This window comes from Salmo salar, chromosome ssa18 (assembly GCF_905237065.1).
Source record: "Salmo salar chromosome ssa18, Ssal_v3.1, whole genome shotgun sequence".
In the NCBI taxonomy this organism is placed as follows: Eukaryota; Metazoa; Chordata; class Actinopteri; order Salmoniformes; family Salmonidae; genus Salmo; species Salmo salar.
In genome coordinates this window covers 8,782,829-8,799,087 of record NC_059459.1, presented here as the reverse complement: position 1 = coordinate 8,799,087, position 16,259 = coordinate 8,782,829, and the positions used below count along the sequence as shown (strand labels likewise).

The window sequence follows — 16,259 nt, the reverse complement described above, 5'->3', positions numbered from 1 at the left end:
GTTTGTCAATGCTGTGGCTAATCATTCTCACCTCAGAGGCCATGGCAACAAGCTTGCTTGACCTTCAGAGAGAATCTGGTGTTCACTATGAGTTAGTCATCATGGTGTTATGAAGATTGAAATGGACCCATCTGTAGCAGCCAGCTACTCTTCATTCCTAAAGAGGATGCTTTTCTGTCCCCTTTTTGCATCTCAAACAAACTTTACCCTAATTGTTATTTGGGGGATGTCATTCACTCACGTCATCAAAGACAAGTAATGTTACCATGTTCTGATAACCTTCAGGTAATATGATTTGTCAGTGTTAACGCTGTTTCTCAGGCAAACCCCTTTTAGACCTTAGCCTATGTCCTATCCTTGTGTTACCAATGTTTTCACATTGACTGGAAAACAAACTTATTGCCAAAGTTGTTGAATTACTTTAGGCCTTCAGTACATGCCAATCAATACTCTATTGTCTTTGATCAACGTGCCTTCAGTTGAAAAAAAAAAGGCCTATAACGTAGGTGACTTTCCATAGAGGTTTTAGGCTAAACCTTGCAATCGAAGCTCATCTAAAATTTAGAGAACTGTGATGAATGCTGTGACTATGGATTGTGGTGGTGATCCAGAGGGAGTTATTGATTTGCTCCGGTTGTAGAGCAGGCCTGTTGTCTGTCTCCTGACCTTGCCAGTGTTTTATTTTCCGCTGTGGGCTGTATTTGCCAGAATGTCCCTGCTTGCGTCTGAGTGCCATAAAGCAAATTCGGTAACTGCTTTGGGCACGACAAGTGAAGCGCACGGGTGAGCTGTTTTCTGTTTTAAAAAAAATTCATAATTAGTAGCCCTGTACTAAAGCATGTGACATGGCACATTTCATAATTTGATCTTTTGGACTGTGAAAACATATTTTTTTTAGATGACAGGTCTAACTTTTGTGCAGTGAAATGGGTGGAAGGAAGCCTCTGCGATTGCTAAATGTGTAACAGCTCTGCATGCCGCTGCCATGCCAGGGCTCTACGCTGACATTTGTTACAAGGAGCACTTGTTCTCAAGAAGAAAAATAAATGCACACAAAGAAAAATATTAATGTTAAGAATTGCCAGCAATTACAAAATACAGGGTTTAGAAGCACCAGAATTATTTAGATTTTTTTTAAAGGTTGAGCCTAACCTACATTGTCTAGGCTTATACGAACCCTTGCTACTTTTCAGGCTCATTTCCTGAAGAATCTCTCCCTTTCTATGCTACCAAGTGTTTGCGTACTACTGGTAAAGTTACCACAAATATTATGATAAATATAATCTATGGTTGTTAGGTAGCTAGCTAATGCTGTGTAACATGACTGAGCAAGGTTAGCGGCTCGCAAGTAATTTTAGAACGGCCCAGGACATGGTTTATGAATATAAAATGCGGTCCTGCCAATCTGCGATAGAAAAAAAACACGTTGCACCGGTATTATGGGTAAACATTTGGACGGTTTGGGCTAGAAACAAGCTGTTACTGGCATCTACAGTGTGACGTTTTACTTGCGTATTTAGGCGCACACGTGCTCTTTGTTAAAAAAAATTAAAAAGTCAGTGTAGAGCCCTGCGTTTTCTCTGTAGTAATGGTGCAAGCATGACGGTCATGAATCTGCGGCCGGTGTATTCTCTATGGCAGTCAGCGGTGCACTGGTGCTCCCAAATAAAGATTCAGGGCAAAATATTTGAGGGCATATGCTCGTTTTAGGCGGTTGTGTTTGTTGCTCTATCAGTGACAAACACACGGCTCCACATGTTCTTGTCTGGGCCTGCCACTAGCAGCTGGTTCCCCCTGCAATGCAGTGTTTCACGAATGGAGGAGGGAGACACTCGCACACACAACCTCCATGATTCTGTACCCTTTTGTTTTGGTTGGGCATTAGCCATACTACGTTATCATTTTCATCTTTTTTTTTTTCTTCTGTAATTATGTCATACAATTCATATCTTGTAGACACTAGACAGCAAAATGTGATTTTGATATTCTGAAGCAGGGGTTCTTTAAACTTTTTCAGCCTGGGGCCCAAATTAGAAATTCTGTGTTTTCATGGGACCCAAGCTTATGAAAATATGCAACTAGGTGTAAATATTGGTACATTTCATTACCCTTATGCCTAAAACAAATGCAATATAGACAAAAACAAATAACAATGAAATATCCATATAATTAGCTATTGATGTTTATTTTCTCCATTCTCCGTTTTAAAATACAATAACTATTTGTTTATTCTGAACTGGAATAAACGGATCAAATCACACCGGTTGACGTTTTCAACAATCATGTCTATTCTGGACTCAGGTTTTGACAGTGTAACATGGAGGTCATGCTCAGCGTTGAGTCTGACATACTTTTTAAAAAGAGTACTGAAACAGAGTTAAGAACCCTGACTCGCATAGGTATGTGGTGCCGAACTGGATCAGAACATCGACTACTTTCTCAGGCTGGAGACCGCTTCCTGCTGTACATTACCAACCCAGAACTGTGTGTGTTTGCCTCTAAAAGCATCTTACTTCAATCAGTTTATTCTAGTTCAGAATAAAAAATACTTGTATTTTAACAGCAACAGCAACAGTTGCAATTTAGATTTGTTTACAACAATAATTTCTTCAGTAAGATGTACAGTAGGCCTGATCATTTTGTCATCTGTATTTACTGTTACTTACGGTTATCAGTAGCTTGCTTTGGCTCACGTTACTATAGCTATTAGCTGTGTACAAGGCCAGGGGATTGTTTGAAGGAGAAACTCACATCTGCTAGTATGAGAGAGAGTACTCCTTTATTTCTGCTTGTCATCACCTGTTATAACATGACGACAATGCCTTGCTAGCTGACTGACTTTTCCATTGTTGAAGCACTGTTTCCTGGAGCATTCTTCCCTGTTCTGAAGGAACTCCCTGTGTTTACCCTCATGCTGTGGATGTTTGGACAGGACGTGTCGTTTTATTAATTGGTTCGTTTTGAGAGACTCATTACTAAGCACTTCCCCGCATCAAACACATTGTGGGCGCTCCTCGTTATTTCTCAAAGTTTGTATGAAACCAAGAGAGAAACTCAACGCTGTATTTGCGTTTCATGACGATGGAGCTCAGTCAGAACTTGTAGCTAGCTTGAGTCATTTGATGACAGTGGTGAATGCTGGCGAGTGGGAGTGACAAGTCAGTGGCTGACAGCGCATCATCTGCTGCTGAACGACAGCGCTGCATCGTGTGGGTCGCGGAGTGATCTTCAAGAGAACTGCAGAAAAAAAGTTCCTGGTTAACGGTGAAGCACACGGGCAACTTCCACTTGCGCAGCTGCCAAACTGAGCAGAGACCGCTGCTAAGCAGAGAGTGCATTGAACAGTGAGCGCAGTTGTACTTGGCCAAATCAATTCCAGTAATCAATTATATAATTATACATTTACTCTGACACGTTGAACCCACCATTAACAGGTCCACGACCCACTCCTTTAAGAAAGAATGTTCTAAAGTCTTTGCTGTTGGTTGTTGTGACTCCTGTTTGAGGTTGGAATGATGGGGTTCGGGGGGAGAGTCGTGAAATATGAGCTGTGGTTAGTCTTGTGGCTTTCCCTAGGGTGCAAGAGTTGAAGGCATACTCATAGGTTTGGGTTAACTGTGTCCGACCCCTGAGCCAAAAAGTAAAATATAGACTCCTGCAGATTCACAGTGTAACTTGGGCCAGTCTGACTGGAAACCGATGCCAAATGGCAAGTCCCAGCCTGACACTTTCCCTGCTGTTCGATGCAGGTGGCAACCATACACAAGGGTCATGGAGTATGTGCTTGATTGAGTAGAGGTAGGCTACACAATGTTGTTATGGACTTAGGTTAGTAGTAGAAGACAAGTGTTTTGATTTGTTAGATTGGAGTAGGCCCAACTAAGGATTTGTTTGGAGTTGAGGTAGGCCTAGGCTAGATGTTACTTGTTTGTTGTGGAGTAGAGGTAGCCCAAGCATGTTTGGTGTGTAGAATGTATTAGATGCAGACTGAGTCTATTTGTTATGGGGTGGAGGCACTAAGGCTGTCAGACATGCGGAAGCCCCCGGACCTTAACCTTCATTGAAGACCTTTTGTGGGCCAGGATCCGGTCGCCTGCCTTTGTGCTGCGGAACCTCCAGTTTTCCCACAGTCACGTGACCGCCGCTGAGTGAAAGGAGCCTTTGTGGAGTGGCTCTGGCCCCTTCTTAAAAAACAGAAGCATGACTTGTGAGATGATGAGGTAAAACTAATCGTACCATCACCCTCATCTTTGTACCGGACTGTGAATCACTCCATCGTGCACCCCATCTCTCAATCAAGTGTGCCTTTTCACTCCCTCTTTACCCTATTTTGAGAAATGGTGCAAAAAAAATAGTTGTAGGTTAACTTAAATCATGGGAGTTGTTGCTGCGTTCTTGTTATTTTCCAGAGCCAGGTTTTCTTCCTGCTGGTTGTACACAAACACAATTGTCCAATAGTGCTTAGGTTGTTGTGTTGCAGTAGCAACATTCTTTCAGCCCTGGCAAGGAGTGTTGGGCTTGGAGTGATTAAATGCTGTCTACTACTAGTCACATCCCAAATCTCACACACAGACACATGACATGACTTGAATGGCCCCGTTTCCACAGTAACCTCCTGCCCTTATAGGTGCAGCTGAACATTTAGTCTCATCTGATATTTTGGTTAAAAGGCCAAGGTCACAAATGTTTTTATTGAGAAATATACCACATTACTTCTAAATATAGATGTTGTATGAATGTAACAGGCTGGGTCCTGAATGTTCTTCAGCTGGTGAACCTCATCTTGTGTTGGGCAATGGCAGCCGGTCTGGCAGTACTCCATGACCTTGGACTCATAGACTCTGCACTTTGGCTCTTGCCAGCCCTGTGCAGTCTTTTCCTCTTCTCAGTCTGATGTTGAGCGTGTTCCCTGCTGAAAGCTTTCATCCAATGGGTCTATAGGATCTGTACTAGTAAAGCTGGTGTCAAGGTCAGCAGCGGCAGGATTAGTCTGTAGGACAAACACTAACTAGTCAGTGATTAGCCACATTTGACTACTTTGTCTCCATCAAGACACACAAGGTACTATATCTACCCATCCCCCTTGTGTCAAAAGATCATGCATACTAACCTTCACACACAATACCCACCCCCAACAGATACCAGTCAGTCACCAACACCATCCCCTCAAATTTAGACTTCTAGCTTTGCATAAACGATCAACTAAGCCTCCATAATATAGAGAACTACATTAGAAGTGATAAACACACCAACTATGACAGGAAGACACGGACCATGTTTATGCCTAGCTCCAGTATATTTATTTGCTCATCATGGAGTCATGGAAATATTTTGCAAAGGTGACTTATACTAGTTCCTGGTGCTGAGCTTGATGCTGTTGCATGCAGATGTTGATGGGATCAGATGTTGTAAATGGAACACACAGGCCAGTCACATTAGCCTCTGCGATAGTTAGTTAGCTAGCTAATGTTTAGATAAAGTCTGGTAAGATGTAGCTAACGTAACCTAATGTAGCTTGCAAAGATACAAATCACATCAACGAATAGATAGCAACTGGCTTATTACATTGATTTGCTTTAGAATGTCTAGCCAGTGTATTATGAAAGCTAGCTAGATTTTGGTTTAGATAAACACATTTAGTTCCTTAGCTAATTGATCGGAATTACCGCTGCTTGACTTCTTAGTAAGGTAACCAATGAATTGTTACCCCAGCAGCCTGTGCTTGCTTGTAGTTTGCACATCCAGGTACTGAGCACCATAACTAAACTTCTCAACAACAAAAATTAATCGTTCTTCGCAAGCTGATGTTCTTTGAATGAGTGGCTGGTCCAGTGAGTAACGTTAGCTACCTTTTGACACCCATTCTCAACTGCATTCACCTCGACAGGGGCGGTACTACATCCTGAAATGCCAATAAATTCTGGAAATTATGTTTAGCTCACAACCAGGAATTGTTGATGGACAGTTTCTACCGGCGAGATGCAGCAGTGCTCGTATTTGCTTGTAGTGAGGAAATTCTAGTTTTTTTATGACATGTTAATAACATATTACATTTACATTTAAGTCATTTAGCAGACGCTCTTATCCAGAGCGACTTACAAATTGGTGCATTCACCTTATGATATCCAGTGGAACAACCACTTTACAATAGTGCATCTAAATCTTTTAAGGGGGGGGTTAGAAGGATTACTTTATCCTATCCTAGGTATTCCTTAAAGAGGTGGGGTTTCAGGTGTCTCCGGAAGGTGGTGATAGACTCCGCTGTCCTGGCGTCGTGAGGGAGCTTGTTCCACCATTGGGGTGCCAGAGCAGCGAACAGTTTTGACTGGGCTGAGCGGGAACTGTGCTTCCTCAGAGGTAGGGGGGCCAGCAGGCCAGAGGTGGATGAACGCAGTGCCCTTGTTTGGGTGTAGGGCCTGATCAGAGCCTGAAGGTATGGAGGTGCCGTTCCCTTCACAGCTCCGTAGGCAATCACCATGGTCTTGTAGCAGATGCGAGCTTCAACTCGAAGCCAGTGGAGAGAGCGGAGGAACGGGGTGACGTGAGAGAACTTGGGAAGGTTGAACACCAGACGGGCTGCGGCGTTCTGGATGAGTTGTAGGGGTTTGATGGCACAGGCAGGGAGCCCAGCCAACAGCGAGTTGCAGTAATCCAGACGGGAGATGACAAGTGCCTGGATTAGGACCTGCGCCGCTTCCTGTGTGAGGCAGGGTCGTACTCTGCGAATGTTGTAGAGCATGAACCTACAGGATCGGGTCACCGCCTTGATGTTAGTGGAGAACGACAGGGTGTTGTCCAGGATCACGCCAAGGTTCTTAGCACTCTGGGAGGAGGACACAAGGGAGTTGTCAACCGTGATGGCGAGATCATGGAACGGGCAGTCCTTCCCCGGGAGGAAGAGCAGCTCCGTCTTGCCGAGGTTCAGCTTGAGCTGGTGATCCGTCATCCACACTGATATGTCTGACAGACATTCAGAGATGCGATTCGCCGCCTGGTTATCAGAAGGGGGAAAGGAGAAGATTAATTGTGTGTCGTCTGCATAGCAATGATAGGAGAGACCATGTGAGGATATGACAGAGCCAAGTGACTTGGTGTATAGCGAGAATAGGAGAGGGCCTAGAACAGAGCCCTGGGGGACACCAGTGGTGAGAGCGCATGGTGCGGAGACAGATTCTCGCCACGCCACCTGGTAGGAGCGACCTGTCAGGTAGGACGCAATCCAAGCGTGGGCCGCGCCGGAGATGCCCAACTCGGAGAGGGTGGAGAGGAGGATCTGATGGTTCACAGTATCAAAGGCAGCAGATAGGTCTAGAAGGATGAGAGCAGAGGAGAGAGAGTTAGCTTTAGCAGTGCGGAGAGCCTCCGTGACACAGAGAAGAGCAGTCTCAGTTGAATGCCCAGTCTTGAAACCTGACTGATTAGGATCATATTAACGTCAGTCTTTAATTTGGCCTTTGCTACTATAGCCCATAGAAACGTATTAAATAACACATTCTTAAATGGCTAAACAGACAGTCAAAAAAGAAATCATAAGGTTTCGAAGTGTCTGTCTTATAGGAGATATAGAATTTTTTCGGAAATATATTTGTGTTTAGGACACACATTAAGCCCCTTTTTTTGGGGGGGGGCACAATGCTATCTCCATTCTTCCATTTAAAAAAAAATGATACCGGGTTACCTTCACAGTCCCGTGACACTTGTGGGAGTCGTAGAGCGAAACGGAGAAGACCTTCGTGAGAATGTCATCTTTCCATGGTGATCATATTACACTGAACAAAAATATAAACGCAACATGTAAAGTGTTGGTCCCATAATTCATGATCTGAAATAAAAAATCCCAGAAATTTTCCTTTGCAAAAAAATCATATTTCGCTAAAATTTTGTGCACAAATTTGTTCACATCCTTGTAAGTGAGCATTAATCCTTTTCCAAGATAATCCAGCCACCTGACAGGTGTAGCATATCAAGAAGCTAATTTAACAGCATTTTCATTACACAGGTGCATCTTGTGCTGGGGAGAATAAAAGGCCATTTAAAAAAAAAAAAAAAGTGCAGTTTTGTGGGAAAAAACTCTTCTGATCGGCTGAGCTTAGCTGCCAAGTGGGTTGGCCAATGCCTTCCAAGGTCCACCTATGGCTGCACCCCTGCCCAGTCGTGAAATCTATAGATTAGGTATTTTCTTTTTCTTTTTCTCTAATCTTTTGAAATTGTTGCATGTCACATTCATATTTTTGTTCAGTATAGTTTGTAGCCCAAACGGTCCAGATGCTAAAGACAGAAGTTGGCACATCTGCAGTACCGACTACAGAAGAGTCTCGTGGGTGTCGTAGAGCAAAACGGTCGGACGATAGACTTTTGTCTCATGGTCTGACAAACACCTAACTGGGCCACCTTCCACCGCAGATGTGGAAGGCCGATGCTGTGGATTGAGACACAGCCAATGCAAAATGATATCTCTAGCTTAAATTGACAGATTTCTATGGGGATTTTTAAATTATGTTAGTTACATTGATGCACAGATGAATGGACATATACAGTGAAAGAGCAGCGATGACATTATTTGACAAGTGTGGTCTAAATCAAATCAGTCTCTTGTTTCAAGCTTTTTTTGGTTATTGGTTCGCAGGCCTAATTGCTTTTGAGTTGAGACCTGACTGAAGCTTTTGGTCCGTTCCATTGTTTTGTTTGAATGTTTAGGCTGTAAAATTGGGCATTGGGACTGTGTTTTGTAGTGTTTGTCTTGTCGTATGTTCGGGTGTTTGTAGGCCTGTGTTTGTGTTATTTGCTGCGCAGGACCGAGCGAGGCGAAAGCGAGCAAGGGGTTAGGGTTTTGTGAAGAGGATAGCGTTTCGCCAGTTGTATCGTGGCTTGTCATGTGGAGGGGCAGCATTACGGGAACTGGAGCCAGTGTATCTGGGGGAGCACCCACGCCTTTGTTTCTCCATGGCTGTGCTCCTGTGGAGACATCTGTCTACCCTTCCAATCAGCTTCCCGTCCTCCCGTTTCATCCCTCTGTCTCTCTCTGCTGCCTCTCAGCTCAGGTTCTACTAATCTCTTTCCTCTGGGCCTTTGTTCCCCCCGGCCAGGCTCATAGTCACAACGATATGCTCATGTAGTCAAAAGCTAGGTAGATTTTATAACCGAAAATGGCTACTCTGTGACCGGATTCTCTGTGAATCTGGATTAGGAATAACCTCCCCTGGGGTGGGCTATTTTTTGACCTCCCCTGATTTTAGGGTAGGAACCCAGCTACAAACGGGCATTTGACCCATTATATCCACTGTAGCTAACCGTACTGTAACCGTAGTCACAGGTCATACAAGAGGACTTGTAGTGCAGCAGGTTGTGGACATCCCAGCAGTGTGTCGTTTCACATTGTGGAGAGGAAATGAGTGGATAGAGTCATAGTGGTAGGATGGATGAGGTTAATATGAGGATGGTAGAGCAGAGGAAGGAGGGTTAAGGTCAAACTCTGTTTCGCCATGTGGCCCCTGTTCCTTCGCAGGCCCACGTTACCCAAGCACCCGACCCCTAGGCTCCACTGAGCTCTCCCTCATGTTTTCTTCACCCCTGGAGGATGGAAAATCAGCCAGGTAGGTACCTAGTTACCTGAGCAAGTGACCGAGACAGCCCCCCCCCTCCCCCCTGCAGCCTGGTAACAGAGCACACCCTGGGTAGGAGGATTATGACCGATGGCCAAAGATTTGCCATCCATTATTCAAGCCTAGTAGCAGGCAGGTTTAATTATACATGGTGGTATTATGGGATTTTGATCAGCCATGTCAGACTAGGGCTGGGCGATACAGCCTGAAAATCATATCTACATTTTATTTTAAATTTATGGCTGATTTTACGATATCTAAATTTTTTTGGTGTTATTTCTCTAATCTTTGTACAATTTTAAAGGTGAAATACACTATTTGAAACAGTCAGCAATAATCTAATGAATTCAGTTATTGTTAGCTTATACCTAGGCTAAATACAGTATAAGCCTTCCACAACCATAAGACTCACTAATAATGTAATTATTTTATAAAAAATAGTTTAACCTGCATTTTTTTTTGCAGTAATTACTGATCTGGCTTTTAAGTCGGTCTATGAAAATGTGCTTTTTGTTACAAATTTAATCAGAACCATGCATAATGCACATTCACTATTTGTAGCGGGCATGATAGAAAATTAACACAGGTCTCATGAACAATCTCTCAAGCACAAGCCCACTTGCTAGTGAGTAGCCAGCTACTCTTTATAGGAGTCTTTTTATTTAAAGTTTATCCAACTTGGATCTATTTGCTAGGTAACAAAGCAGAACAGTGGAATTGTTATGAACACACCCTTCTGTCCATCACCAAATGTTTGAACAGCATGCTAGCCTTTCTACTTTGTTCAGATGTTGAAATCAAGTGCCCTAGCTTATTTCTCAACATGAGAACAAGTTGCTAATTTCTTATATAATTGTTTTATACTTATTGCACATTTACAAACCAGACTATTACAGACTACAAAGGGAAGCACAGCCGCGAGCTGCCCAGTGACACGAGCCTACCAGACAAGCTAAATTACTTCTATGCTCGCTTCGAGGCGAGTAACACTGAAGCATGCATGAGAGCATCAGCTGTTCCGGACGACTGCGTGATCACACTCTACGTAGCTGATGTGAATGTTGACCTGTTTAAAGGTCTTACTCACAAGGCCGCAGGGCCAGACGGATTACCAGGACGTGTACTCAATGCATGCGCTGTCCAACTGGCAAGTGACTTTACTGACATTTACAACCTTTCCCTGACTGAGTCTGTAATACCAACATGTTTCAAGCAGACCACCATAGTCCCTGTGCCCAAGAACACAAAGGTAACCTGCCTAAATGACTACCAACCCGTAGAACTCAAGTCTGTAGCCATGAAGTGCTTTGAAAGGCTCGTCGTGGCTCACATCAACACCATTATCCAAGAAACCCTAGACCCACTCAAATTTGCATACCTTCCCAACAGATCCACAGATGATGCGGTCTCTATTGCACTCCACACTGCCCTTTCCCACCTGGACAAAAGGAACACCTATGTGAGAATGCTATTCATTGACTACAGCTCAGCGTTCAACACCATAGTGCCCACAAAGCTCATCACTAAGCTAAGGACCCTGGGACTAAACACCCTCCCTCTGCAACTGGATCTTGGACATCCTGACGGGCTGCCCCCAGGTGGTAAGGGTAGATATCAACACATCTGCCACGCGAAGGCCCCTCGGGTGAGTGCTCAGTCCCCTCCTGTACTCCCTGTTTACTCAGGACTGCACGGCCAGGCATGACTCCAACACCACCATTAAGTTTGCTGATGACCGAACTAGAGGTTGACCGATTAATCGGCATGGCCGATTTAATTAGGGCCGATTTCAAGGTTTTCATAACAATCGGTAATCTGCATTTTTGGATGCTGATTATTGCCGATTACATTGCAATCCACGAGGAGACTTCATGGCAGGCTGACCACCTGTTACATGAGTGCAGCAAGGAGCCAAGGAAAGTTGCTAGCTAGCATTAAACTTATCTTATAAAAAAACAATCAATCTTAACATAGTCACTAGTTAACTACACACAGTTGATGATATTACTAGTTTAACTAGCTTGTCCTGCGTTGCATATAATCAACCTGTTAATTTATCATCGAATCAGTCTACTTCGCCAAACGGGTAATGATTTAACAAAACGCATTCGCGAAAAAAGCACTGTCGTTGCACCAATGAACCTAACCATAACATCAGTGCCTTTCTTAAAATCAATACACAAGTATATATTTTTTTAACCTGCATATTTAGTTTAATTTATTTTATGTTAGCAGGCAATATTAACTAGGGAAATTGTGTCGCTTCTCTTGCATTCAGCGCAAGCAGAGTCAGGGTATATGCAGCAGTTTGGGCCGCCTGGTTCGTTGCGAACTGTGTGAAGACCATTTCTTCCTAAGGCTGTAATTAATTTGCCTGAATTTTACATAATTATGACATAACATTAAAGGTTATGCAATGTAACAGCAATATTTAGACTTACGGTTGCCACCCATTCGATAAAATACGGAATGGTTCCGTATTTCACTGAAAGAATAAACGTTTGATAGTTTCTGGATTTGACCATATTAATGACCAAAGGCTCGTATTTCTGTGTGTTTGTTGTATTATAATTAAGTCTACGATTTGATATTTGATAGAGCAGTCTGACTGAGCTGTGGTAGGCAGCAGCAGGCTCGTAAGCATGCATTCAAACAGCACTTTCCTGCGTTTGCCAGCAGCTCTTCGCAATGCTTGAAGCACAGCGCTGTTTATGACTTCAAGCCTATCAACTCCCGAGATTAGGCTGGTGATACTATAGTGCCTATAAGAATATCCAGTAGTCAAAGGTATATGAAATACAAATGGTATAGAGAGAAATAGTCCTATAATTCCTATAGTAACTACAACCTAAAACTTTTTAACTGGGAATATTGAGGACTCATTTTAAAAGGAACCACCAGCTTTCATATTTTCTCATGTTCTGAGCAAGGAACTTAAATGTTAGCTTTTTTTACATGGCACATATTGCTCTTTTACTTCTCCAACACTGTGATTTTTGCATTATTTAAACCAAATTGAACATGTTTCATTATTTATGAGACTAAATTGATTTTATGTATTATATTAAGTTAAAATAAGTGTTCATTCAGTATTGTTGTTATATATATATATATATAATAAATAAATTGGCCTATTTTATTTTTTTATATATATATATTTTTAATCGTTATCGGCTTTTTTGGGTCCTCCAATAATCGGTATCGGCTTTGAAAAATCATAATCGGTCGACCTCTAGACACAACAGTGGTAGGCCTGATCACCAACAACGATGAGACAGCCTATAGGGAGGAGGTCAGAGACCTGACTGTGTGGTGCCAGGACAACAACCTCTCCCTCAACGTGATCAAGACAAAGGCGATGATTGTGGACTACAGGAAAAGGAGGATCGAGCACGCCCCCATTCTCATCTACGGGGCTGTAGCGGAGCAGGTTGAGAGCTTCAAGTTCCTTGGCGTCCACATCACCAACAAACTTTCATGGTCCAAGCACACCAAGACAGCTGTGAAGAGGGCACGACAAAGCCCCCTTAAGACACTGAAAAGATTTGGCATTTGTCCTCAGATTCTCAAAGGGTTCTACAGCTGCACCATCGAGAGCATCCTGACTGGTTGCATCACTGCCTGGTATGGCAACTGCTCGGCCTCCGACCGCAATGCACTACAGAGGGTAGTGTGAACGGCCCAGTACATCACTGGGGCCAAACTTTCCACCATCCAGGACCTTTATACCAGGCGGTGTCAGAGGAAGGCCCTAAAAATTGTCAAAGACCCCAGCCACCCTAGTCATCGACTGTTCTCTCTGCTAATGCATGGCAAGCGGTACCGGCGCACCAAGTCTAAGTCCAAAGGCTCCTCAACATTTTCTATCCCCAAGCCATAAGACTCCTGAACAGCTAATCAAAGGGCTACCCAAACCCCTCTTTTACGCAGCTGCTACTCTGTTTATTGTCTATGCTGGTAACTCTACCGACATGTACATATTACCTCCACTAACCGGTGCCCCCGCACATTGACTCTGTACTGGTACCCTCGCTATTGTTATTTTACTGCTGCTGTTTAATTATTTGTTAGTTTTATTTATTTTATCTTTTTCACTTGACACGTTTTTCTTAACTTCATAAAGCATTGTTGGTTAAGGGCTTGTCAGTAAGCATTTTACTGTAAGGTTGTACCTGTTGTATTCTGCGCATGTGACAAATACAATTTGATTTGACTAGACAGCTAGCATATCAGTCTTTGGCTAAAATGCTGCTAGCAGTACCGTGATGCCACTCGCGACAAATTGAGCATTCATTTTCCAGTGTCAATGTTCTTTGATACTCATATTTTAGTAATGTTTGCTGTGCGCACAATTTGAGCAGTTGAGACATAAAAAGGTTATAGTTAGAAAGGTCAACTTCTCTATTACAGTAAAATGTGTTTCGGTGTCTACATTGCATTCAGGAAAGTATTCAGACCGCTTGTCTTTTTCCACATTTTGTTACGTTACACCCTTTTTCTAAAATGGGTTAAATTGTTTTTTCCCCCCGTCAATCTACCCACTAGACCCCATAATGACAAGGTAAAAACTGATATCATATTTGCATAAGTATTCAGACCCTTTACTCAGTACTTTGTTGAAGCACCTTTGGCAGCGATTACAGCCTTGAGTCTCTTCTTAGCCTCTCTGGGCTAGGCGGGACGAATTCGTCCCACCTACGTAACAGCCACTTTAAGCCTGTGGCGCGATTTTCAAAACCTTAAAAATCCTATTACTTCAATTTCTCAAACATATGACTATTTTACAGCTATTTAAAGACAAGACTCTCGTTAATCTAACCACACTGTCCGATTTCAAAAAGGCTTTACAACGAAAGCAAAACATTAGATTATGTCAGCAGAGTACCAAGCCAGAAATAATCAGACACCCATTTTTCAAGCCAGCATATAATTTACATTTACATTTACATTTAAGTCATTCAGCATATAATGTCACCAAAACCCAGAAGACAGCTAAATGCAGCACTCACCTTTGATGATCTTCATCAGATGACAACCCTAGGACATTATGTTATACAATACATGCATGTTTTGTTCAATCAAGTTCATATTTATATCAAAAAACAGCTTTTTACATTAGCATGTGACGTTCAGAACTAGCATACCCCCCCGCAAACTTCCGGGGAATTCGCTAACATTTTACTAAATTACTCACGATAAACGTTCACAAAAAGCATAACAATTATTTTAAGAATTATAGATACAGACCTCCTCTATGCACTCGATATGTCCGATTTTAAAATAGCTTTTTGGTGAAAGCACATTTTGCAATATTCTAAGTACATAGCCCAGGCATCACGGGCTAGCTATTTAGACACCCGGCAAGTTTAGCACTCACCATAATCATATTTACTATTATAAAAGTTTGATTACCTTTTGTTGTCTTCGTCAGAATGCACTCCCAGGACTGCTACTTCAATAACAAATGTTGGTTTGGTCCAAAATAATCCATCGTTATATCCGAATAGCGGCGTTTTGTTCGTGCGTTCCAGACACTATCCGAAATGGTAAAGAAGGGTCGTGCGCATGGCGCAATTTGTGACAATAAAATTCTAAATATTCCATTACCGTACTTCGAAGCATGTCAACCGCTGTTTAAAATCAATTTTTACGCCATTTTTCTCGTAGAAAAGCGATAATATTCCGTCAGGGAATCTCCTTTTCGGCAAACAGAGGAAAAAATCACAAAGGCGGGGGCGGTCGGGTCACGCGCATTAGCCCAGAGTCCCTTGATCGGCCACTTGAGAAAGGCGATAATGTGTTTCAGCCTGGGGCTGGGATGACGACATTCTGTTTTTTCCCGGGCTCTGAGCGCCTATGGACGACGTAGGAAGTGTCACGTTAGAGCAGAGATCCTTAGTAAAAGATAGAGATGGAAAAGAAGTTCAAGAAATGGTCAGACAGGCCACTTCCTGTAAAGGAATCTCTCAGGTTTTGACCTGCCATTTGAGTTCTGTTATACTCACAGACACCATTCAAACAGTTTTAGAAACTTTAGGGTGTTTTCTATCCATATGTAATAAGTATATGCATATTCTAGTTACTGGGTAGGAGTGGTAACCAGATTAAATCGGGTATGTTTTTTTATCCAGCCGTGTCAATACTGCCCCCTAGCCCTAACAGGCTAAGTATGACGCTACAAGCTTGGCACACCTGTATTTGGGGAGTTTATCACATTATTATCTGCAGATCCTCTAAAGCTCTGTCAGGTTGGATGTGGAGCGTTGCTATTTTACTATACACCAGTTTTGATGTGACACCGTTCTATGGGCTAGCAGCTCTGATGCACGCCACTGCACTGTAGGGAGACGATGTGGAGCAAATTGTGGCTGTGGGATTGTGGCTTTCATTCGCACCACTGCTAGCTCTGTGTAAAGTGTCACTTTAATCTTGAAAGCGCGGCTAAAAAAAAAATTAGCAGTGGCAGTGCGCACACTACGGTGTAGAAGTCGACTGATTTTTGCTGTAACATAAACTGTGGAAAAAAGTCAAGGGGTCTGAATACTTTCCGAATGCACTGTAGCTCCATGCTTGATACGGTGTGTGTGTGCCTTTCTTACGCATTCCATGTGGTTTCCATGTGCCTGATACCATTCCATTGACTCCATTCCAGACATT

At 42.9% G+C, this 16,259-nt stretch overlaps 1 protein-coding gene across 6 annotated transcripts in view; it reads left to right on the top strand.

The window, feature by feature from the left end:
• LOC106576797 (E3 ubiquitin-protein ligase MARCHF5) overlaps positions 1 to 16,259 on the top strand; it is a 45,532-nt gene that overhangs the window by 5,207 nt on the left and 24,066 nt on the right. Inside the window, exon 1 of one of the 6 annotated variants that reach the window (XM_045700728.1) lies at positions 667 to 783. The exons of 2 other annotated variants lie outside the window; for them this stretch is intronic. In XM_045700728.1, the coding sequence (XP_045556684.1) occupies positions 710 to 783 (74 nt within the window). In that variant the 5' untranslated portion in view covers positions 667 to 709. Of the gene's footprint in view, positions 1 to 666; positions 784 to 16,259 lie in introns of those variants that run through there. 3 more of the 6 variants (XM_045700729.1, XM_014154216.2, XM_014154217.2) reach the window with 3 other exon arrangements.